The 26,470-nt window shown below is 34.8% G+C and overlaps 1 protein-coding gene across 4 annotated transcripts in view; it reads right to left on the bottom strand.

Moving 5' to 3' along the window:
- trappc9 (trafficking protein particle complex subunit 9) overlaps positions 1–26,470 on the bottom strand; it is a 665,954-nt gene that overhangs the window by 121,928 nt on the left and 517,556 nt on the right. For all 4 annotated transcript variants that reach the window (XM_015357321.2, XM_015357322.2, XM_006635851.3 and 1 more), the window contains one exon: positions 11,856–11,947. In XM_015357321.2, coding sequence (XP_015212807.2) covers positions 11,856–11,947 — 92 coding nt within the window. The remainder of the gene's footprint in view (positions 1–11,855; positions 11,948–26,470) is intronic.

Raw genomic sequence — 26,470 nt, 5'->3', positions numbered from 1 at the left:
ACCTACATGTCATTCGGTAGAGCCACCTCTTTAGCAACTCAAGCATCTCGTTGTAGGACACCCAGAAGGATTTCAAAGAAGAATGAGGAGAGAATGGCAGAACAAGAGCAATTAAAATGCTCACGGTGAAATCAGATGGACATCATTTTCTTTTACAACTTTTTGGGGCGCGAAACATTTGATCTTCTAAACAATGAAAAATCAATGTTTTGCCCTTTTTCATTCTAGAATGGTTCGGAACTAAATGGTTTGAAATTCACACCACCGTAACTGTTTCTAGATTTGCTGTCATACATGTCTCAGACAAGGCACTGTATGCCTAAGTATCCATCAAATATGATTTCACATTACTTCAATAATTGCCCAGTAAATTGTCTTGATGTTAGTTAAGTGGAGGAATGGTAATTGGTTTTGATTGGGAATTAATTCACTGCTAAACACTTAAAATAAAATAAAGGAAATAATATAATATACATGTCTCAATGTTCAATTTTAAAATTAAGGCAGGATAAAAATTAAATACAGTTAAATGAATATTAAAAATGAGATGTTAAAATTGGAAGTACTCATGGCATAACTACTACAAATTGTGATTTTATGGTAATCGTTCAATAATTCTGACTTAAGGTGATTCAGTACTCAATATGAAGAACATCTGTCTTTAGCTTTGCCATGATTACCCTGTGTCATTAGGTAATGTGAATCGCCAGAGAATTAAACCAATAAAGCAAGAGGTTTTAATTAAAGAAATAGGATATTAAAAGTTATTCCAATTATGAGGCCATTTGAAAATGTACATTGTTTTCATCTGCAACATTTTATCAATTATAGAAAATAAACTAGTAATGTAGGTATATTGCCATGCATCACTGATACATCCACAGAAATATTAATTAAAATTAGAATCCCCAAGACTGAAAAAAAATATTTCGAAATGTCAGTTACACAGCACAGTGTTTTCTAAATACAGCAACTGCAATTTCAGTTACAATTAACTACCTGTCAGACTAGAATTCATCAAAACATAGGTGTTTCACATTTGCAAAAGCACAATCACAAAACACTATTTATACAGTAGGACTTCTCACAGCCCTATGGACAAAAAATAAAATAAGGGGTACTGTATATACTGTAAGGTGCATTGCATATTTACTAGGCTCACAAATCTCACTGCCTCTTAAAGAAAATATAACATCCAAAATAAGAATATGAATCCTAAAAACTCGAAATAAGTTATCATAAACAAATATTCATTTCTAAATGATCTGTACCATTACAGTCCATACTCATTGTGAATCTCAGATGAATAAGATGTACCTGTATAATTACTCATTGTAACCATTCTACATTTCTGATTCCTGAAACTGTAGAAGTTCTGGTCTGTTGACGATCAATATTTATAATAAGATACAGTAGACAATTAATGTGCTTTCAAGTATTCTATGAACATCAATTGCATTGTTGGGGTTCATACTACTGTACATCACATTTGTTTTTAGGTTTGTCTTCTGAAAGTCCAAAAACATCAACCATTATTAGAGTGGCAATCAAATGGCATAGTCAAGGAAAATCCAAGGACACTGGAGAATTTTGAGCAAAAAGGCTATTTCAAAATATTTGACTGATAAATGACTGATGGCATAAGTTATCAAAGCAAACATTAACAAAACAAAGGACAAAAGGGGCAGCGGTCATGGGCTTCAGTCATGGCTTTTTCTACATTGGTATGAACATACAGTACACTTTATACAGTAATTAGCAGTCATGTTTAAAGAAACTGAATCTCTCTTTTGTTGACTTTTGAAATCTCTCTAAGGCTTTAATGTTCATTTTGGGGGTATGGCCACCTGAACCAAATTCTAAGAAGGCTTCACAGCCCAAATGTGGTGTTTTCTCTCTTCTCTTTTCAGGACAGAATACATTTACTGTATTACTTGTTCCTTTGCAGACTATATCCCAATGGCTTACAAATGCACTGTAAAGATCTAGCTGACTCTTAATTTATATTCCACACTTGCTGCTTGTGTGCATTCTGTTTAATTTGTTTTGTTTCCCTGTGTCATAGAAGACAGAAGAATCTACATACTGTAAACACCTAGTTCTCCTGATCACATAGCTCCCTGCATTTATGCCCAATACATATAGTATATGTCCTTGCTGTTGTTTCAGTGCATACCATTACCACTAATTGTGTAAGATCTGCAAGTTTAAGTATTTTATTACAATATATTAGATCTACATTTTATTATAGAGAAAAGGAACTTGCTTAAAATGCATCCCTGCCCTACAACCTTGCTTACTGTACATCTTGCCACTGACAGGTTATGCTCCTTAATATGCAGTTTTTTTTGTGTTAATTATCTTGGACTCCTATTGCTTTTGAATTAGCTAACCTAGATTAGCTTTATGAGGGCCTTTATCAAACACTTAGTGGAAATCTACAAATATCATGCCAAATATTCAAAAATATTTCTATTTTACTGTGCATTGTAAGGTAGTGAAAATATAGTTTAATTGTTTTACAGATATGTTCAAACAGTGGAAAGAATCAAGAAAACAGAACACAGTATGGACCTGAATAATTTAGGAGATGCAATTGCTGCATCAGTGAGCTTTTTTATGACATCTCACATAGCAGAATGTTTGTTCCAAAAAACTATAGCCATATGGTTCTTCTGGATTAGAAAAAAAGATGCCTTGGACATCAATTGTATAATTGCAGGATTTCCAAAGCTAATAGTTAATGTTGCTGATAATGAAGAAGAGACCAAAAAGCAGTGTGTCACTACTATAGGTATCAGACTCAGTAAGTTAGCACTGATGATTACTAGTTTGGTAAACCAAAACAATGCTGACTAATGCATTCATTGAAAACAGATGTTCAGAAATCCACTTGTTGCTATGGTAATGCATGACAAATTAGGGTTGCTTGGGAACCTAAAGGAAAATGGACAGTGAAGTGATTCTTTGGAAGCACAGGTCATTTTCTTCCACAGACAGACACCCGTTGTCCATTCAGCCTTTTCAGTGTAACCAGGGTAAAAAATGAACAGTAGATATCAATTGTTATATCTACTATGTTATTATTATTCAGACAGAATTGCTCAATTAAATGGATGACTAGAAAGACAAAAAATAAATACTGAGAAACAGCTTGTGTTCTGACCCCTTTTTAATATGCACGGCACTATTCTACAAGCAGTAGATGTCTGCTTGTATCACTAAAACTAATTGTGCTTAGCCGAGGCAGAAAGAGGCTTTTGGTGGCCCCGCATTTCAATGGAGAGAATGTTTCTTGTTAAGACACGTATCAGCCAAATACAAAAAGATGTTTTTAATCCAGATATGTCTTGAAAAATACAGTGGAATCAACATTTCTGGGCCCTTTGCAAAATTTAATGGGGCAGAAAGGGGATTGCTTTGAGTGAATTCCTGCTTACTGCAAAAATGTTCCAGTTCTTCCAACCAGCACCCATTTGAAAATGGTAATAAAATTAAGACGAACCCAAATTGGATGTGCAGTCAATTAGGCAAAAAATAAAGTCCAAGACTAAATGACAGTTAGATTGCTGAAAAATACATTTATTGAGACGTATTGAGGATTAAGTGCATAATTGCTTACTGTATCAAGCCTAGCACAAAACAGATGTTTCAGAAGCACAAGTATCTTTCATCAGTGCTAAATCACAATCACTGCAACATCAATTTTTATAGCTAGAGAAAAACCAGGAATGCATGATATCACTCGTAAATACAAGCGGTATATCAGACAATCATAAATTACTTCTTAAATACAACTACTAACAAAATAATAAAGAACAAATCTACAGGTACAACATTTTAATTCTACATTTCACTGTGTAAACTACATAACAGAAACATACCTGCTGTATAAAGAAAATATTTGCCATATTTAACAATTACAAATAATATTAAGAAAACCTGTTTACTCAACAATACCTACTGAAACTACAGTTATACTGTAGATACAACATCCTCTAGAAATCTTTTAGGGTATGATCAAAATTCAGTTATTAACATGAAAAATAGTATATATTTGAAACTAAGATATCCAAGATATTTCCTATTTATAGAGTATGTATTAGATACATGAATATATGAAATGTCATGCCATGTCATTTGCCAAACTGCTTCATACCAGATGGTGTTGCGGGAGGCCGGAGCCTACCCAGCAAGCTACGAGCACAAGGCAGGGTACACCCTGGATGGGACGCCAGTCCATCACAAGGCATACTGTACATGAAATGTACATGAAATATATTTTTTCACATTTGAAGTATCTAAAGTATAATTTCAACATTTTGACTCAAATGTATCTTCAGTGCATAGCACTTGGAATACAGTAGCATTAAAGAGACATTACGTATAGGACAAGAGACCAGAATACACAACGCCTCAAAAAATTGAATGTGTTTATATCACAGCAGCAAAACTGCATTTAACTAGCAGAAACTACATTTAGTATTGCTTACTTCTGATAATTAATTAACACTTTTTAACATTTTAAAGATTTCACAAAGTGATATAAAAGCACACTCCATTGTGATTATAATTACCTCTATGTAAAGAATATTACAGTAAGGAAAATTAAGAGAGAATTCATAAAATTCTCCGATCTACCCATTTAGGAAAAATACCTTTTTTCAACTTTTCTTGGAAAAAAAAAAACATGAGAATGATTGATTGCAAAGTGATGCCCTTACTAAAACCATTAAAAGATTTGATTTGAATCATGTCCTACAGGGAAATTTTATTCCCACCATGCAGGTAACAGAATAAATAAATGCTTGAAATGAAAATAGTTATATATTCAATGCACAGTCATAGAACAAAACTGACTAATCTCTTAACTCTATGTATGAATTTGTACAAAAGGATACAAGATGAAGTTATAGGGCAGCCAAAAAGTAGTATTTATTTAATCACTTAAACTACTACACTTTAATTAAATACACACATTAGTATTTTTATTGTGAGTTGCATTCTATCATCTTTCTCATTTTATTTCATGCAGGGAAAAATAAAATTTAAACAGATCTCATTTATATATGATAATGCCGTGTCCTCATTTTTTGTCTCTTCTTCTTGTTGAAAATTCAAGCCATGCAGTTTTGAGAACTGCATTTCATTAAATACTGACTGTACTTCCCCCCAAAAAATGATTTAACTGCTTGGCTGAATTCAGCAACTGGGTGATAAAACTTTAGCCTCATTTTTCCTTAAAATGCTGAATATTTCATACATTTTCTATGCATATCTAATTAAAACAGTACACTTCTATTTTTCTTATAATAATACCAAAACTACACAATAACTAATAATGCAAATCAGTATAAATTCTATTTTTTATCAATACCTCTTCTCTTAATTTGAACAATTGGTCACTATCCTGAAAGCATTATTTCATACTGTAGCTGTACTTTACATAAGGATACAGATACAGCATTTGTATGGCAATAACATCAACCATATCAGGAAAAAGTACGAGGCTCTAATTGAACAACGTCAGCCTTGGTTTTCAATGTACAGCTCTCTGCTGGACAATTATAGCTATGATCACTCATTCAGAACACCAGTGAGGTGAGAATGTGAGAGGACACCGAGATTTGACATGCTGCCAAAAAGAGAATAGACAGTAAAATCTCAGGAATCTGTAATAAATGTAATAAATCTGGGATCTGTAATAAAAATAACTATTTGTACAACTTTATGGTTTCAGAACTACCTGTATGCTATATTAGCTCTCAGAAAACCACTCCACACGTTTTCTATGCTTTAGAATAGCTGTCTATTTAAGTTTACAATCCAATGTTGCTGGTGCTTTTTTGTAGGGCAAACTGCAGGAGTAGTTTGATCAGACAAATAAGACACATTTCACACATTGAAAAGATATTTAAAAAAAACATTTGGCACAGATTTGCATTTGTGATTTACTGTATTAAACTGTAGTGCACCCAGCTACACAATGCCTAGCATCTTAAGTTAGTCAATGTTGGTATGGATTTGGTTCTGTCAGAGTGATTCTGGAAGTAAACTCTTTTGCTAACCTCAGATGTTTTAAAGTGCAAAAGATATTCAATACGCCATGAATCAAAGACCAAGCAACAGAAAGAAGCTAAGGTACTATTAATGCAGTAAGCAAGACTTTTCAAAACTACGTAAGCATTGAAGTGTTGGATAGCCAACAGGAAAGAAAGACATGTTACTGCTGATTAATATAAAATCAATTATTTTCATCTTAAGAAAAACAGTAATTTTCAAAACATATAACCACTGGATAGTTCTCGAGTTTGAGACGGTGAGGACTGCAAACTCACTTAAAGGAACAAGTAATTATTCCATGGTGAAAAAAAGAAGAAAGAAAACACAACGTTTCGGCAGTGGAGCCTTCTTCAGGTGTGAGAGAGACAAGGCAGTAGGCAAAGGTAATGTAGCGGGAGAACAAAGGCTGGGAGAGAGGAGGAGTGAGAGGCGGGAGCAGGGGGACAGAAAGAGAGGCCAATCAAGAGGTGTGAAGTCAGAATATGTATAGAGAGGTGTGAAATGAAACTTCCAATGAATGGAGAAAATTTAAAAGAAGAGTAGTCTGTTGTTAAGAGAAGAGGGAAGGTGTGATCCTACCTGCAGGATAAGTTTGGTTTCGGTAGTCTTTCTGATGTACAGTATGAGTTCGGAACCAATAGTAGTTCAGTACCCACCTGAACTACTAAAACTCACTTAAAGGTGGTCATCGAACAGTTTTATCCATTTCACTGTGTCCTGGCCAAAAAGGCAAGGAAAATGACAGATCTGCATCATCTTACAATACTTGAATTATAAAAGTCATTGCATACAGTAAAGGGAATTTCATTATATTTGGATAGATAGAGCTTTTACTGTATATCATAGGAAAGCCAGTCTAATAATTACTGAAATCACTAATAAGCAGATATGCATATAGACCTTGTTTTGTATTTGACACTACATGAGAATTCATTGCAAACACAGCTTGTTTAAGGTAAGATATTAGAATATAGATGACTTAAGACATGAACTGACATGTGATAGAATGACTACCCTGAAGTCAAAACATTTAGGAGACACCCATCCTGCAATCTTAAGTAAATAATACACCAGTACATGTAATACAAGACATTTAGTGGGATAACTAGCAGCAGCCATAGTAATAAGATTTCTGGGACTCATGGAAAAGGTACTGTATAACATGGCAATTATCCATGAACAGTGCAGTACTGCACAGAAAAAATATACTGTAATATGCTTTTTCTCCCCGCAAGTATAGAATGGTTGCTTAGTTATATAATACATAAAATATGTACACCGTGTGGCATGACTTTGAATGCCATATAATCTGCTGCTTTCCAAATGTTACAATGGAAATAGGATGTCACGAATGGATAACCACGCAACTATCAGCTGAAATCAGGATGCATATCACCTTAAGTGCCCCATTTTCTAATGCATTTACTATTAACTAGTACTATTTTCTACCACTATTTCTCTTCCTACAACCAAGATGAACTACAATTATTATTCTTTTTATTGCAGGTAACTTCAGAACTGACAGGCTACAGGTTGCTGGCAAACTGACTGTTGTCACGAGGTGCACAGTGGCAGATGGCCAGCAAGACAAACACTTCCTCATTAACCCCAAGACACGCTTAATGAAGAGGGAACAGTGAACAAGCAACACAAAACCAAACCTGTAGAATCAATAGCTCTCAGGACCTGACACAGGTCTCGTGCACCTTAAGAGGCTGAGGTGAGCAGCCTGCCAGTCTTGCCCTGCGATATAATTTGCATTTCAAAGATAATGCAAATGAAGAGAATAACAGTAGTAAGGACATACTCTAAAACACATTAAGAAGACCAAAAGGAAAAAAAAAAACATTAGATAAAGTATTTGTCTATCAGCTGGAAGCGCATCATAGCTGAATACACTATTTAATATTTCCTGTTTCCAAGTATGATGATAGGAAGTATAAAGGTTAGAGATGTATTTAGGAAATGAAAAGATGTATAAATATGTCCTCCAAAGTTGTGGGGGTGGTGGAGGGGCAATAAAAATTGATCTTTTTGGCATTCAGGCCACTCCACCTCACTGTACTTGTACTGTACAGCTCGACAGAAGTATCATAAAGATATGACAGAGATCGCTGTTGCCTTCGTATCTTGAAAAAAGGTCCTTTAACAGAGATGTTTTTTCATTTCACATTAATAATTGAGATAAAACTTCACTTGGGTATTCTTGCTATATTTACACTGTCTGGGTTTTAAACAGTGTTGTTCAAAAACTGTACTGATATTCTACACATTTGACTTTTAACAAATCACAAAACGAAAAGATTGAATGTGAAGGGAAACTTTTTATTTAATCATATTTTCGTGAAAGAACTTTGTGCTGGTAACTTGCACAAAGTTGCATTGACATTTTAACACAGACTTAGAGAACTATTAGAACTAAACCAGACCGCTATTTTGCTTTACACTATTCACTCGGGAAAGCAGGCACTCAGTCAGACAGGACCTTCACCTCCCAGACTTCATTCAGCAAAAATGAAAAATGTCATTCTGGCTTCATTGATATAAAAAAAATAAATGTAAATAAAAAGGATTTCCCAAACTAGCAATCAATCTTCGCTCTATTTCTGGTTAAAGTTATTGCCGTAGACATTTCCATTATTTTAAAGGGCACAGCCATATGTGGAGTGTGGTATTTCAAACCCACATTGAGTACCGCTAATGTCACTTCTAACCAAAGCTGAAGTGCATGCTTTTTTATTAGCTTTATAGCATTTTTTTTCCTAGACTACTTAATAACGACCTATAAACTAACACAGTAAAAAAATCATATTAGAAAAGGAGTAACCTAATAACCTAAAGCCCAAATCAGATTTCCATTACATTAAAACAGAACCTGTGGGCAGATAAAGAGTCAGTTCCATTTCTACTCAGCTATTGGAATCCCAAGAGACACCCATTAACAAGACTCCCATTCCACCTGTGTGGTAAAGAATATTTCAATAAATAGCAAACACATGTCTCTTTGCACATATTGAAGAATTATAATATATTTAATCTATTAACATATACTGCATGTATAAACATCTATACTATATGCATTTCATCTTTCTATTCGCCTATAGATTCACATTCCTTTTCACTTCCTGAGAAATCTTCCAGGAAGTTTGGGAAAATTGAAAGAAACTTAATGACTTACTGTACATTTTTAAAAAAAACAAATGGAAGCAAACATATTATTAAAAAGAAAAAAAAAGAAAAGGCTATTCAATAGGTTGATTTCTGCAGATCAAAGTTGGCACGCAGCCGGTTAATTTAGATGGATCCTGCACTTAATCACCACTGATCTGTGGCTAGCGGTGGTTTAGTATTAAAGCAGCCGATTCACGTTAATGATTTTCCTATCCGTAGGGAAAGCTCTCCAAGTGTAGTCAGATAATTAAAGCTATGATAGTCTTGGCAACATTGACGAAGGGATTCTTATTGGATGAATTAAAATTAATTGCACAGTAATCATAAAAAAAGTTACCACCTGTTATTCTTTAACATACTATAGCCCCTACAAATAATACTAAATGTCACTGTTTCTGTTTTAGACCCAAGCAGAAAATATCAGCACAGGGCTACAGAAGTAATAAGCAGGATTTCCTTTCCATCTGATTGATGACAGCAAGATCATGACGTAAAATGAATGTATCTAATTTCAATCTGATCCCTCAACGTAAGATACAGTGCCTTGCAAAAAGTATTCAAGCCATTGCTTAGTGTTTGTTGCTTTTAAAGCCTGCAGTCATATATATTAAATATACATAATTGATATGCAATTACTATTTATTATAAACAGAAAATGTTAAAGACATTCAGAGCTAAAAATATTATATATATATTTACAGAAAAAAAAGTAAAATGTCATGACTGCATAAGTATTCAAACCCTTTGTAAAGGCAAAGGTTAATTAAATTAGATGTAGAATGTCAAGCAAAGAATGTCAACCATGAAGACCAAGGAGCTTTCAAAGCTAAAATGTTGTAAAAACACACATACTGTATAAGGTGAAAGATATAAAAAAACTCTTAATATTCCTTCAAATATAGTGAAGTTATTCATGCTCCATCGATCTGGCTATCCCTCCATATGTAGCCACAGAATTCTGTGGCTGAGATTAGAAAAATTGTCCATGGGGTCAACAATATCCCAGACACTCCACAAAGCCAGAGAAAAAAACCTCAAATCCTGAATTGGGTTTTCAAAAAGCTACATCATCCCCATTGTTTTCTTTATGTGGCAACAGCAGCATTATGTTATAATTCTGCTTCTCGTCAGCAAGGACTAGGAAGCTTGTTAAGAATGATGGGAACAAACTATAGAAGGAGCAAAATACTGGCCATTCTAAGAGGAAAACATGCTTCAAATCTAAAACCGGGACAAAAAAACACTTTTATCAGGACAATGACCCAAAGCACTGAAATAGCTTATCAATCAAATACAGTAGCAAATATCCTTGAGTGGATCATGTAAAGATATCTTTAAGTTATTTAAAGATATCATTTATACCACATTATTTGAAGATATCTATAACTCATTTCTAGATATCTTTAATGGTTTTAGATATATTGTTGAATCATTATAAGATATCTTTAAATATTTTATTGTATCAGTAATTTTTGGAGATATCATCAAATGATTTAGATATCTCTAAATAATATTCTAACCTGCCATACAGTCAAAGTCCTACTGAGAATCTGAAAAAAACTAAGTGCAGATCATAAGCGATCTCTAAGCAACATCACACAGATTGTGTGAATCTGTGAACAACCAAAAACCAATTGCACCAGGCTGGTGAAAAAAGATAGATTATCGTGTAGAGATAATACTTGCCCACAAATACAATACTTGTAGCTATAATTTCTGTCTAAGGTGCTTCCACCAAAAATTGAGATCATGGTCTAAATATTTATGCAAACAATGTATTCCAGTTTTGACTCTATTTTTGGCTGGCATTTACTCTTAGTAAGTTTCAGTTTGAGGAATCAGGTTTTGAATAAAATATTAAGTTGAATGAGATGTGCATGTTTCATTTTGGAATTTCACAAATCAAAAAGTAATTGTTTCTCATAATTTAAGCATTTACTCCATCAAAATAACTCAAGATTAGAAAACAAGGATTCAGTGTTACTGGCATAGGAAGTATATGACAATTACACTTCTATGTACTATCTTCAGCCAGGTGGGCCTTTATTAATTGAAAAACAAGTCATAACTTCTTGTTTACATGACAAAAGATGCTAAAAATGGAAGATGACATGCATTCATGCAGATGGTTTTGTCTGCAAACCAAAAGTGACAAGCCTATATAATCAAAATTGTGTCCGCAAATGAAGCATAACCTGCAAAAAAACAATTTAACTGAAACAACAAACATTTCAGAGAATAGTTGCAGATGGCAAATCCAATGAATCCTTAAATTACTGTACTGCTTTCCACAATGTAGTCTTCAATGCATACACAACTCCCCATCTACAGGCAAAAACAAATCTACAGAACCCTGGTAGCATCAACTGTTCAAGATCATTGAGTCTAGTTTGTTTAGTAACAGCATAAGATCTCACTAAGCCCAAGGACGAAAGGTGGAATGACCTGGACAGCTCATCTGTTTCTTCACAATCATTCTCTTGAAACAGATAACACCAGAAAAGGACCCAAGTCCCATTTCAATAGAAGCAGCCCCCAAGATCTTTTAGTTTCAAACCCAAACATGATGTCTACCATCATAGCAAAGCATACTTAGGGGAAAAAAGCCCTCATGTACTCACCCCACTGAAGAGGAGCCAGCTGCAGGTGTTCCAGAACAAGTTGATTGAGTACACCTTCCACACTAGCTTCTCCCTGCCTCTTCAGAGAAGGGTGAATTTCGGTTAAAGAAAAGTGTGTAGACACTGCTAGAAAAGCAGTAGAAAAACAAATTTATCACATTAACTCATATAAATGCAACTGAGCCTCCACAATGTTTTCTCCTTATTTTAATTGTCATCCCCTCTTAACAGATACCATGTGATTTTTAACAAAAAGCACAGCATTTCATTTCAATCATGTGAATAACAGTGTACGTATAGAAAGCACCCCTTACACTTTTATCAAATGTAGCAGAGATACACTACATCCAAGCCAGTCCTTTGCAAAACAGAATAAGCATTTTCCGAAAGTCACATTCCAGCTGCAACAGGCAGAATGTTATATAATGAACATGAGGAAGTGTTTTTTTTTTTCTCCAGATTTACAGAAACAGTAATTCCGTTTATAGATAAGGGCATAAGATGTTCATTCTTAGTTTGGGATTCTTCAAGAATAGAGTAAGAGCAACAGTATTAAAAAAAGAAGCCGAATCTAATTTTGTGGAACTACAAAAATCATCCCAACTTGTTTATTAGTAAAATGTATGTGATTGGTATAAATGCTGGTGAACAATGCAAGAGCTGTGTGCTGGGAAAGTAATTCAATCCAAAAATGTATTAAAAACACTGGTTTAAATTTTTATAACATACAGTACTATTGTCAATGTCTATGTTACAATGTCTGTGTTAACAACAGAGATACAGCCAAGGGGTATTTGTAAACCATCTAATTATTGTTGCTGAAACATCAAATGAAATAACAAATACTTTTTGTTAACAATTATAACTTAATTCAATTAAGTGCACTAGTTAACTGTTAAAAGAGTTACATGTTACAGTTAATATCCTGATTACAACCCCTGGCCATGACAGGAAACCGACAAATTAACAGTTTTAATATTTTCTATTATAAAACATTTACCTTAATACAAGGCGTTACTGTGTTTTGTGTTATGAATTATACCGTATACAGCAGCTAGACCATGCATTGTGACCCCAGATTTGTCCATTTCCTGCAGGCGAACAGCAATATTAACAGTGCCAACTAGGAGATGGACTGAAAGAAATGTATCATGATTGATTTTGATGCACAACCTTTTCATGGGATCTCTCTAGACAGTGTGCCTTTTGGCCATTTGATTCTTGGCAGACTTGTCATGTGAGCTGCATTCCATACATGCTTAAGGCTATTATATCCGCCAGATTGTAAAATTCCCTTACCAAGGGCATCTATTGGTCAGGTTCAGTTGTAAACTTAACACCTTAGCTGAATTCCAGTGTTTAAAGCAAATATATTGCCTACAGCACGTTTGGATAATTAGCCTAACAATGTTACAGGTTCACTAGACAATTTTGGGACTGCTTACATTTGGAAAAATAATTGCTTTGTATTTTAATACCTTACAGACATAATTACTATCAACACAGGTGTTCCAAACATAAACATACCACGACACGTGGTGATATGATTCATTATAAAGATAGTTCCCAAACCATTCCAGACAACATATAGTAATATTTCGGTTGATAACTATTATTTTAGTGACTCAATGAAATCTCACATTACCACAGTTCAAACTCAATCTTTATGAACCACACTCTTGTGGATAACCTCAATTCTTCAGGGAGCTCAGCTTCACTGAGCTAAAAAATTAGTGAGGCAGCAAAGTCAAAACTAGTATTTTTGGTTTACAGTGCATAAAAATCGACTATAAAATAGTATTACTACAGTATACTGTATTTCAAGCACTAATAAGTATTGGAAACCATACACTTAAGTGAGATTTCAGAGCGCAAAAAGTCATTTGGCTGCGTATCCCTTTGAGGCCATTACTATGAACTGTTGAACTCTTCATGAAATCATTTCTGATGCTATGCTGCATCCACTTTGAGTTCTTTCCTGCTCCTGGGATGTTATGACTTTTTTTTGGGGGGAAGTAAAATGCTCAATTGGATTTAAATCTAGAGATTGGCTTGGACGTTATACCCCTGCTGAATTCTTTGGTTCCTTGGTTGCAATGTCATGCTGTATGAAAACATTCTCTTCTTTTAACATGAGCGCATTAAATATTAATGTACATTTCAGAATATATTCTGCTGCTGCCATTAGAAGGTACCATACACTATCAATAATGAGGATTGACCCAGTTCAAGAGGTGGCTGAGCATGCCCAGGCCTTGACATTACCTCTGCCATGCTTCAGAATTTCCAACAAAACAAAGAAGTACACATTTTTGTAGGTTTTATAGACGAATGAGACCAGGATTAATCTTTCACAGTGATGGAAAGGTTAGAGTGTGGAGAAAGAAAGAAACTGCAGATGCTCCTAAGAACACCTTTTCATCTGTGCAGCATGTAAGTGTGATATTATTTTACATCTGTGTTTTAAGTTCAACTGTAAGTGTGTTTCAGGAAAATTGTAAATATAATAAAGGTGAATTTTCCTTCTTCAAGGCATGAAGCAATTATAAAAAATAATACATAATAATTAATATATTTATATACAACCCAGTACCCAAACAGTAGTAGGTATTAATAGCCATGAAATATAATGTCATACCATGCAAATAAAAACAAGAGCAAAATCAGCTTTTTCAGAAGGACCTCTTTTTTGCCTTCATTCTATAGAAAGAAAGTAAATGAGTCAATTTGTCTGGATAGCATTATTCCTAAATAAACACGGCAACCATTGCCAATCCCCTTCCAGCAAGAATAACCCTCAGGTCATCTTCTTGAATAATAATGTTGCATATATCAACAACAAGCAGATTACCCTCAGGTATTGAAAAAAAAAACAGACCTTGTGCTGAATTAAACATTTGTAGATTGCAACGTGCTGTGGGCCAGTTTCCATTTTAATGATATAAATGGTTGGAAATGGGAAGCCAGCTGCTGCTTAACAAAATGTTACCTGATGTGTATAATGGTGTACCCAGACTCATTATGGGCCATCTCTGCTTATCCAGGAGGGACACAATCAAGAAAGCCAATATAAAAATAAAAACAGATTCCGTAACAGAAAGCTAAATTCCCCTTTTTGTTCAAGCACTGCACACTAGTTGGTTCTGGACTGTTGTGTATAAGAAAGCGGCACATTCTGTCTCACACAATGTTGTCTTTGCATAATTATTGTGATTTTTTGTTTTTCTTAATTATACAACGACACATAAGTAAACACCTCCCCTGCTTTCACTATCCAATCTGACATAAGGGTTAACAATGGCTGTTCAATAAGAAGCACATGATCAATGGACTTCTGAATCATGACAGGTTGTAATGTACTGGGGAAATCTTGAATAACAGAACAAGATGCTCAGCTAAATGGAAAGGTACACAATAATCCATCTGGGCAGTGTGGTGAATCACGGCCAACTCGCAACAATAAAACTTCTCACAATTTGTTGAATTGCCTCTGTCTGTGTGCAATAACAAAAAAAAATTGATTTCAGAATAAATACACCTGTCTCACGGTCTCTCAGTCAGGTACTAAATTTCAAGCAAAAATTAAACCATGATGACAAAGAAACCTTTAAAACAACTAGAAGAAAGGCACGGGAGAATGGTGTAACAACTGACACTGAATATTTCTTTTAGCAAAGTTGGTCATTATGATGTGGAATCTATATTGTACAACCCAGATACTACCTACATACAGTAGGTCATTCCATCCCTTCAAAATGAGCATTCGGACAAGGATGAAACCAGTTACCACTGTGAGGGCCAACAGTAACGTTGAAAAGCCACATACCGTACTGTAGCTCAATAAGTGAGATGGGAGAAAAAACCCATGAGTCAATAATATCGCGGTCACTCTGAAAAGGTAGACACAAAAGGTATGGCTGAGTGGTAAACCCAGCTAAAAAATTTGCTTAGTGTTTGCAACGAAGCATTTAAGTGATGTTGCAGAAGTGGCAAAATGCTTTGTGGTTGAGGATGTAGACTAATTCTTAAATTATGTAAGCAACACTAACAAACATTCCTCAGCATTTTCAAACTGCTATTCTATAATTTGACACTACACAAGACAAGAACATATTACAAAAGACAAAAATCCTGATGAAGAAAGAGGAATGAATAACAAATGAAGCATGTTTTAAAAGAATATGAAATTTGATTTGGAAACAGGTTTCCCCCTGTCCTCTATTTTAGTCAAGTACATTCCTTGTTCACACTTTGTTACTTGTGTAAAATGATGTCTCCAATCATGGCCTTTAACATCAGTAGAAAAGGATTACTGTTGATAAAAAGGATGCTTGCACTTTGTGAAGAACCTTCCTTGGTATCATTCCCATCTTGGAATTTCATGGCATCATTCATACAGTATGAAGCTTTCTACTACCAGGATTCATAGTGTCAGAATCGGTGGGGATGGTGGTGCAATAGTGCTGAAGGCAGCTGTTTGGTCTTTCATGTAATATACATCCAATTTTGTATGACTTCTAGAGGAAGAAAAGCAGAATGATAGTGTTTTGAAACATTTACAAATTCAGAAATTAAAAACCTGTTCACAAAAGAAAATAAATTATCTGAGCTCTTCCAGAATGCAGGAGTGTGTCTCGCTGATGGCATACAATACACAATATAAAGGGGGATAATCGAATGAGACCAGCCCAAGTAAGAACAAAACCAGAACAAAGCCTGTCAGTAGTGGTCACGTCTCAGCAATCAAAAAGAAGACAGAACCACAATCAGAAACCAGGATCTACTTATCAGGAGAGTAGACACATTTTACAAGGTGTCATTAAAAACCAATGACATGTTAGAAGCAAATTAATTTAGGGAAATACTAGACTTTCTTTTCATTTTATAAGTATGATTCAGGCATGCTAAATTCTACTATCTAACCTTTTCATTGGAACTGAAGAAAGTACTTCACTTCATCTGATTAAAGTTTAATTAGTGATAAATACTGTAGATGAAAACCAAATTATTCATAGGGCACCTTTTTACGTAATCTCATACCATTGTTTTATAAGTTAAATTTCAGAAAAACTGATATTGACAAGTATTGGAATGTACAGTTGATGAAGACCACAAAAATATTATGCCCAACAAGTAAATTATATGGAAACCATGTAAAATTTTTAGACAAAAAAAATGTATATTCTAATGAGAGTAAGGGTTGCATTTGAATGTCAGCTTATGAAAATACCATACGAATATTCGTTTTCTAATTAAGAAAATTAGCATCCAGATCTGTCATATCATTCCCTCTTGCACTGCTAGCAAATGCTTCTGTAAATTAATTCCTTAAATTATATTTGTAGTCTGTTCTTCCCTTGACTTAATCTGAAGCAACACACAGCAGAAATTAATAAATATTCCACTATTCTAAAAACAGACATACTAATAAAATAATGCCGTAGACATTTTAAACATAATCAATTAATCTAAAGGTCATCAAGTAATCAGTTTGTAGAAATGAAAAGTTATACGGTCAGAATTGGCAAGTTTGCATATTATATTTGTGATATACTGTAATTCCTGCCATAGGTTCTATTCCTTTCTAATGCAACATGAAAATGCCAGATCGTGATAAAAAACTGTCTTTGAGTGTAGATCAAGGGCTAATTTGAGAACATAAACTGCTCTGCTCAGTGAGCTGCTGTGAATTTGGCCACAGCCTCCCAGAGGGCAAAGCACACTAATTGGTACTTCATTACCCATCTTCAGAGTCAACAATATTTTCATTTTTGTTTCCACTTTATAATTCAAATTTAAAATTTTAACTGTCACTGACTATCATAAATAAAGCAAACTGTGGAATCAGATGAAACACTGCATACATGTAGAAATTTCTGTAACAGGTGCAAACAGATCCTGTTAGAGCAATGCAGTTGTTTTACTACATCAACCTAACCTAACTAGGCAATTATATTAAAACTAAACTGGAAAAAGTTATTGTACCAGTTAATATCTATAATTTAAAAGATGATTAATGCAGGACTATGGAAATGCAGAACTGTTTTTGTGTTCTGTGTGCTTAAAAACAAATCTGAGCACAAAATGGATTGTGAATAATATACCACCTTAAAATCTCTGAATGATTCATATCAATTATCAAAAAAACATGAAGTGTGCAAACAGAAAAAGTCAGTTAAAAAAACACTGAAAATGTTGTGTTCAATGGTGACCTCATTGAGCATGGTTTCAGGCTTAAGGGGGGTAATAGTCAGGAATTCCACCAAAATATGGCCTTTATATCTTAATATTCATGTCAATTCAATGCCAGAAGCAAGATTTTGAACTGTATTATCATTTATTTTCAAACTTTTACCTGTAGGACAACATCAGCAACATTCCTTTTTGAAAAAGGCAGGGCAAAGAGCAATATATGAAATATTTTTTTTTTAGAGCTATCAACGAAATAACACCTTTCCTAAATATCATTTCCATCCTAGAACACTGCCATGACCTCAAAAAGTATCTACGTTTTGCAGGAATCCTAACCCTAACCCTAGCTGTGGGTTTGCACTAGGTTAGGGTTAGGGTTCAGAATTCCTCCAAAGAATTAATGCAACCTTCCACTCAGTTAAGGGCAAAATATGCTTCACTGAAACAATATATTGGTCTGAAATGCTTAAGCAAGCACACCAAACTATAGACAATGCATCAACAAGGGTAAAATTCTATTTTTGGACAAATATTCTACTACTGAAAATGTTGTGTTCAATGGTGACCTCATTGAGCATGGTTTCAGGCTTAAGGGGGGTAATAGTCAGGAATTCCACCAAAATATGGCCTTTATATCTTAATATTCATGTCAATTCAATGCCAGAGGCAAGATTTTCAACTGTATTATCACTTATTTTCAAACTTTTGCCTTTAGGACAACATCACCAACATTCCTTTTTGAGCAATGCAGGGCAAATAGCAATATATGAAATAATTTTTTTTTAGAGCCATCACCGAAATAACACCTTTCCTAAATATCATTTCCATCCTAGAACACTGCCATGACCTCAAAAAGTATCTACGTTTTGCAGGAATCCTAACCCTAACCCTAGCTTTGTGTTTGCACTAGGTTAGGGTAAGGGTTCAGAATTCCTCCAAAGAATTAATGCAACCATCCACTCAGTTAAGGGCAAAATATGCTTCACTGAAACAATATATTGGTCTGAAATGCTTAAGCAAGCACACAAAAGCATAGAGAATGCATCAACAAGGGTAAAATTCTATTTTTGGTCAAGTATTCTACTACTGAAAATGTTGTGTTCAATGGTGACCTCATTGAGCATGGTTTCAGGCTTAAGGGGGTTAATAGTCAGGAATTCCACCAAAATTTGGCCTTTATATCTTAATATTCATGTCAATTCAATGCCAGAGGCAAGATTTTCAACTGTATTATCACTTATTTTCAAACTTTTGCCTGTAGGACAACATCAGCAACATTCCTTTTTGAGCAATGCAGGGCAAATAGCAATATATGAAATAATTTTTTTTAGAGCTATCACCGAAATAACACCTTTCCTAAATATCATTTCCATCCTAGAACACTGCCATGACTTCAAAAAGTATCTACGTTTTGCAGGAATCCTAACCCTAACCCTAGCTTTGTTTTTGCACTAGGTTAGGGTTAGGGTTCAGAATTCCTCCAAATAATTAATGCAACCTTCCACTCATTTAAGGGCAAAATATGCTTCACTGAAACAATATATTGGTCTGAAATGCTTAAGGAAGCATACCAAAGCATAGAGAATAAATCAACAAGGGTAAAATTCTATTTTTGGACAAGTATTCTACTACTGAAAATGTTGTGTTCAATGGTGACCTCATTGAGCATGGTTTCAGGCTTAAGGGGGGTAATAGTCAGGAATTCCACCAAAATATGGCCTTTATATCTTAATATTCATGTCAATTCAATGCCAGAGGCAAGATTTTCAACTGTATTATCACTTATTTTCAAACTTTTGCCTGTAGGACAACATCAGCAACATTCCTTTTTGAGCAATGCAGGGCAAATAGCAATATATGAAATATTTTTTTAGAGCTATCACCGAAATAACACCTTTCCTAAATATCATTTCCATCCTAGAACACTGCCATGACCTCAAAAAGTATCTACGTTTTGCAGGAATCCTAACCCTAACCCTAGCTTTGTGTTTGCACTAGGTTAGGGTTAGGGTTCAGAATTCCTCCAAATAAATAATGCAACCTTCCACTCATTTAAGGGCAAAATATGCTTCACTGAAACAATATATTGGTCTGAAATGCTTAAGGAAGCATACCAAAGCATAGAGAATGCATCAACAAGGGTAAAATTCTATTTTTGGACAAGTATTCTACTACTGAAAATGTTGTGTTCAATGGTGACCTCAATGAGCATGGTTTCAGGCTTAAGGGGGGTAATAGTCAGGAATTCCACCAAAATTTGGCCTTTATATCTTAATATTCATGTCAATTCAATGCCAGAGGCAAGATTTTCAACTGTATTATCACTTATTTTCAAACTTTTGCCTGTAGGACAACATCAGCAACATTCCTTTTTGAGCAATGCAGGGCAAATAGCAATATATGAAATAATTTTTTTAGAGCTATCACCGAAATAACACCTTTCCTAAATATCATTTCCATCCTAGAACACTGCCATGACCTCAAAAAGTATCTACGTTTTGCAGGAATCCTAACCCTAACCCTAGCTTTGTTTTTGCACTAGGTTAGGGTTAGGGTTCAGAATTCCTCCAAATAATTAATGCAACCTTCCACTCATTTAAGGGCAAAATATGCTTCACTGAAACAATATATTGGTCTGAAATGCTTAAGGAAGCATACCAAAGCATAGAGAATAAATCAACAAGGGTAAAATTCTATTTTTGGACAAGTATTCTACTACTGAAAATGTTGTGTTCAATGGTGACCTCATTGAGCATGGTTTCAGGCTTAAGGGGGGTAATAGTCAGGAATTCCACCAAAATATGGCCTTTATATCTTAATATTCATGTCAATTCAATGCCAGAGGCAAGATTTTCAACTGTATTATCACTTATTTTCAAACTTTTGCCTGTAGGACAACATCAGCAACATTCCTTTTTGAGCAATGCAGGGCAAATAGCAATATATGAAATGATTTTTTTTAGAGCTATCACCGAAATAACACCTTTCCTAAATATCATTTCCATCCTAGAACACTGCCATGACCTCAAAAAGTATCTACGTTTTGCAGGAATCCTAACCCTAACCCTAGCTTTGTGTTTGCACTAGGTTAGGGTTAGGGTTCAGAATTCCTCCAAATAAATAATGCAACCTTCCACTCATTTAAGGGCAAAATATGCTTCACTGAAACAATATATTGGTCTGAAATGCTTAAGGAAGCATACCAAAGCATAGAGAATGCATCAACAAGGGTAAAATTCTATTTTTGGACAAGTATTCTACTACTGAAAATGTTGTGTTCAATGGTGACCTCAATGAGCATGGTTTCAGGCTTAAGGGGGGTAATAGTCAGGAATTCCACCAAAATTTGGCCTTTATATCTTAATATTCATGTCAATTCAATGCCAGAGGCAAGATTTTCAACTGTATTATCACTTATTTTCAAACTTTTGCCTGTAGGACAACATCAGCAACATTCCTTTTTGAGCAATGCAGGGCAAATAGCAATATATGAAATAATTTTTTTGAGAGCTATCACCGAAATAACACCTTTCCTAAATATCATTTCCATCCTAGAACACTGCCATGACCTCAAAAAGTATCTACGTTTTGCAGGAATCCTAACCCTAACCCTAGCTTTGTTTTTGCACTAGGTTAGGGTTAGGGTTCAGAATTCCTCCAAATAATTAATGCAACCTTCCACTCATTTAAGGGCAAAATATGCTTCACTGAAACAATATATTGGTCTGAAATGCTTAAGGAAGCATACCAAAGCATAGAGAATAAATCAACAAGGGTAAAATTCTATTTTTGGACAAGTATTCTACTACTGAAAATGTTGTGTTCAATGGTGACCTCATTGAGCATGGTTTCAGGCTTAAGGGGGGTAATAGTCAGGAATTCCACCAAAATATGGCCTTTATATCTTAATATTCATGTCAATTCAATGCCAGAGGCAAGCTTTTGAACTGTATTATCACTTATTTTCAAACTTTTGCCTGTAGGACAACATCAGCAACATTCCTTTTTGAGCAATGCAGGGCAAATAGCAATATATGAAATGATTTTTTTTTAGAGCTATCACCGAAATAACACCTTTCCTAAATATCATTTCCATCCTAGAACACTGCCATGACCTCAAAAAGTATCTACGTTTTGCAGGAATCCTAACACTAACCCTAGCTTTGTGTTTGCACTAGGTTAGGGTTAGGGTTCAGAATTCCTCCAAATAAATAATGCAACCTTCCACTCATTTAAGGGCAAAATATGCTTCACTGAAACAATATATTGGTCTGAAATACTTAAGGAAGCATACCAAAGCATAGAGAATGCATCAACAAGGGTAAAATTCTATTTTTGGACAAGTATTCTACTACTGAAAATGTTGTGTTCAATGGTGACCTCATTGAGCATGGTTTCAGGCTTAAGGGGGGTAATAGTCAGGAATTCCACCAAAATATGGCCTTTATATCTTAATATTCATGTCAATTCAATGCCAGAGGCAAGATTTTCAACTGTATTATCACTTATTTTCAAACTTTTGCCTGTAGGACAACATCAGCAACATTCCTTTTTGAGCAATGTAGGGCAAATAGCAATATATGAAATATTTTTTTAGAGCTATCACCAAAATAACACCTTTCCTAAATATCATTTCCATCCTAGAACACTGCCATGACCTCAAAAAGTATCTACGTTTTGCAGGAATCCTAACCCTAACCCTAGCTTTGTGTTTGCACTAGGTTAGGGTTAGGGTTCAGAATTCCTCCAAATAAATAATGCAACCTTCCACTCATTTAAGGGCAAAATATGCTTCACTGAAACAATATATTGGTCTGAAATGCTTAAGGAAGCATACCAAAGCATAGAGAATGCATCAACAAGGGTAAAATTCTATTTTTGGACAAGTATTCTACTACTGAAAATGTTGTGTTCAATGGTGACCTCATTGAGCATGGTTTCAGGATTAAGGGGGGTAATAGTCAAGAATTCCACCAAAATATGGCCTTTATATCTTAATATTCATGTCAATTCAATGCCAGAGGCAAGATTTTGAACTGTATTATCACTTATTTTCAAACTTTTGCCTGTAGGACAACATCAGCAACATTCCTTTTTGAGCAATGCAGGGCAAATAGCAATATATGAAATATTTTTTTAGAGCTATAACCAAAATAACACCTTTCCTAAATATCATTTCCATCCTAGAACACTGCCATGACCTCAAAAAGTATCTACGTTTTGCAGGAATCCTAACCCTAACCCTAGCTTTGTGTTTGCACTAGGTTAGGGTTAGGGTTCAGAATTCCTCCAAATAAATAATGCAACCTTCCACTCATTTAAGGGCAAAATATGCTTCACTGAAACAATATATTGGTCTGAAATGCTTAAGGAAGCATACCAAAGCATAGAGAATGCTTCAACAAGGGTAAAATTCTATTTTTGGACAAGTATTCTACTACTGAAAATGTTGTGTTCAATGGTGACCTCAATGAGCATGGTTTCAGGCTTAAGGGGGGTAATAGTCAGGAATTCCACCAGAATTTGGCCTTTATATCTTAATATTCATGTCAATTCAATGCCAGAGGCAAGATTTTCAACTGTATTATCACTTATTTTCAAACTTTTGCCTGTAGGACAACATCAGCAACATTCCTTTTTGAGCAATGCAGGGCAAATAGCAATATATGAAATAATTTTTTTTAGAGCTATCACCAAAATAACACCTTTCCTAAATATCATTTCCATCCTAGAACACTGCCATGACCTCAAAAAGTATCTACGTTTTGCAGGAATCCTAACCCTAACCCTAGCTTTGTGTTTGCACTAGGTTAGGGTTAGGGTTCAGAATTCCTCCAAATAATTAATGCAACCTTCCACTCATTTAAGGGCAAAATATGCTTCACTGAAACAATATATTGGTCTGAAATGCTTAAGCAAGCATACCAAAGCATAGAGAATGCATCAACAAGGGTAAAATTCTTTTTTTGGACAAGTATTCTACTACTGAAAATGTTGTGTTCAATGGTGACCTCATTGAGCATGGTTTCAGGCTTAAGGGGGGTAATAGTCAGGAATTCCACCAAAATATGGCCTTTATATCTTAATATTCATGTCAATTCAATGCCAGAGGCAAGCTTTTGAACTATATTATCACTTATTTTCAAACTTTTGCCATTTGGACAACATCAGCAACATTCCTTTTTGAGCAATGCAGGGCAAATAGCAATATATGAAATAATTTTTTTAGAGCTATCACCAAAATAACACCTTTCCTAAATATCATTTCCATCCTAGAACACTGCCATGACCTCAAAAAGTATCTACGGTTTGCAGGAATCCTAACCCTAACCCTAGCTTTGTTTTTGCACTAGGTTAGGGTTAGGGTTCAGAATTCCTCCAAATAATTAATGCAACCTTCCACTCATTTAAGGGCAAAATATGCTTCACTGAAACAATATATTGGTCTGAAATGCTTAAGGAAGCATACCAAAGCATAGAGAATAAATCAACAAGGGTAAAATTCTATTTTTGGACAAGTATTCTACTACTGAAAATGTTGTGTTCAATGGTGAACTCATTGAGCATGGTTTCAGGCTTAAGGGGGGTAATAGTCAGGAATTCCACCAAAATATGGCCTTTATATCTTAATATTCATGTCAATTCAATGCCAGAGGCAAGCTTTTGAACTGTATTATCACTTATTTTCAAACTTTTGCCATTAGGACAACATCAGCAACATTCCTTTTTGAGCAATGCAGGGCAAATAGCAATATATGAAATAATTTTTTTAGAGCTATCACCAAAATAACACCTTTCCTAAATATCATTTCCATCCTAGAACACTGCCATGACCTCAAAAAGTATCTACGTTTTGCAGGAATCCTAACCCTAACCCTAGCTTTGTGTTTGCACTAGGTTAGGATTAGGGTTCAGAATTCCTCCAAATAAATAATGCAACCTTCCACTCATTTAAGGGCAAAATATGCTTCACTGAAACAATATATTGGTCTGAAATGCTTAAGCAAGCATACCAAAGCATAGAGAATGCATCAACAAGGGTAAAATTCTTTTTTTGGACAAGTATTCTACTACTGAAAATGTTGTGTTCAATGGTGACCTCATTGAGCATGGTTTCAGGCTTAAGGGGGGTAATAGTCAGGAATTCCACCAAAATATGGCCTTTATATCTTAATATTCATGTCAATTCAATGCCAGAGGCAAGATTTTCAACTGTATTATCACTTATTTTCAAACTTTTGCCTGTAGGACAACATCAGCAACATTCCTTTTTGAGCAATGCAGGGCAAATAGCAATATATGAAATAATTTTTTTTAGAGCTATCACCGAAATAACACCTTTCCTAAATATCATTTCCATCCTAGAACACTGCCATGACCTCAAAAAGTATCTACGTTTTGCAGGAATCCTAACCCTAACCCTAGCTTTGTGTTTGCACTAGGTTAGGGTTAGGGTTCAAAATTCCTCCAAATAATTAATGCAACCTTCCACTCATTTAAGGGCAAAATATGCTTCACTGAAACAATATATTGGTCTGAAATGCTTAAGCAACCATACCAAAGCATAGAGAATGCATCAACAAGGGTAAAATTCTTTTTTTGGACAAGTATTCTACTACTGAAAATGTTGTGTTCAATGGTGACCTCATTGAGCATGGTTTCAGGCTTAAGGGGGGTAATAGTCAGGAATTCCACCAAAATATGGCCTTTATATCTTAATATTCATGTCAATTCAATGCCAGAGGCAAGATTTTCAACTGTATTATCACTTATTTTCAAACGTTTGCCTGTAGGACAACATCAGCAACATTCCTTTTTGAGCAATGCAGGGCAAATAGCAATATATGAAATAATTTTTTTTAGAGCTATCACCGAAATAACACCTTTCCTAAATATCATTTCCATCCTAGAACACTGCCATGACCTCAGAAAGTATCTACGTTTTGCAGGAATCCTAACCCTAACCCTAGCTTTGTGTTTGCACTAGATTAGGGTTAGGGTTCAGAATTCCTCCAAATAATTAATGCAACCTTCCACTCATTTAAGGGCAAAATATGCTTCACTGAAACAATATATTGGTCTGAAATGCTTAAGGAAGCATACCAAAGCATAGAGAATAAATCAACAAGGGTAAAATTCTATTTTTGGACAAGTATTCTACTACTGAAAATGTTGTGTTCAATGGTGACCTCATTGAGCATGGTTTCAGGCTTAAGGGGGGTAATAGTCAGGAATTCCACCAAAATATGGCCTTTATATCTTAATATTCATGTCAATTCAATGCCAGAGGCAAGCTTTTGAACTATATTATCACTTATTTTCAAACTTTTGCCATTTGGACAACATCAGCAACATTCCTTTTTGAGCAATGCAGGGCAAATAGCAATATATGAAATAATTTTTTTAGAGCTATCACCAAAATA

Source organism: Lepisosteus oculatus, chromosome 10, assembly GCF_040954835.1.
Source record: "Lepisosteus oculatus isolate fLepOcu1 chromosome 10, fLepOcu1.hap2, whole genome shotgun sequence".
Taxonomy (NCBI): domain Eukaryota; kingdom Metazoa; phylum Chordata; class Actinopteri; order Semionotiformes; family Lepisosteidae; genus Lepisosteus; species Lepisosteus oculatus.
This window is presented reverse-complemented; position numbering and strand designations above follow the sequence as displayed.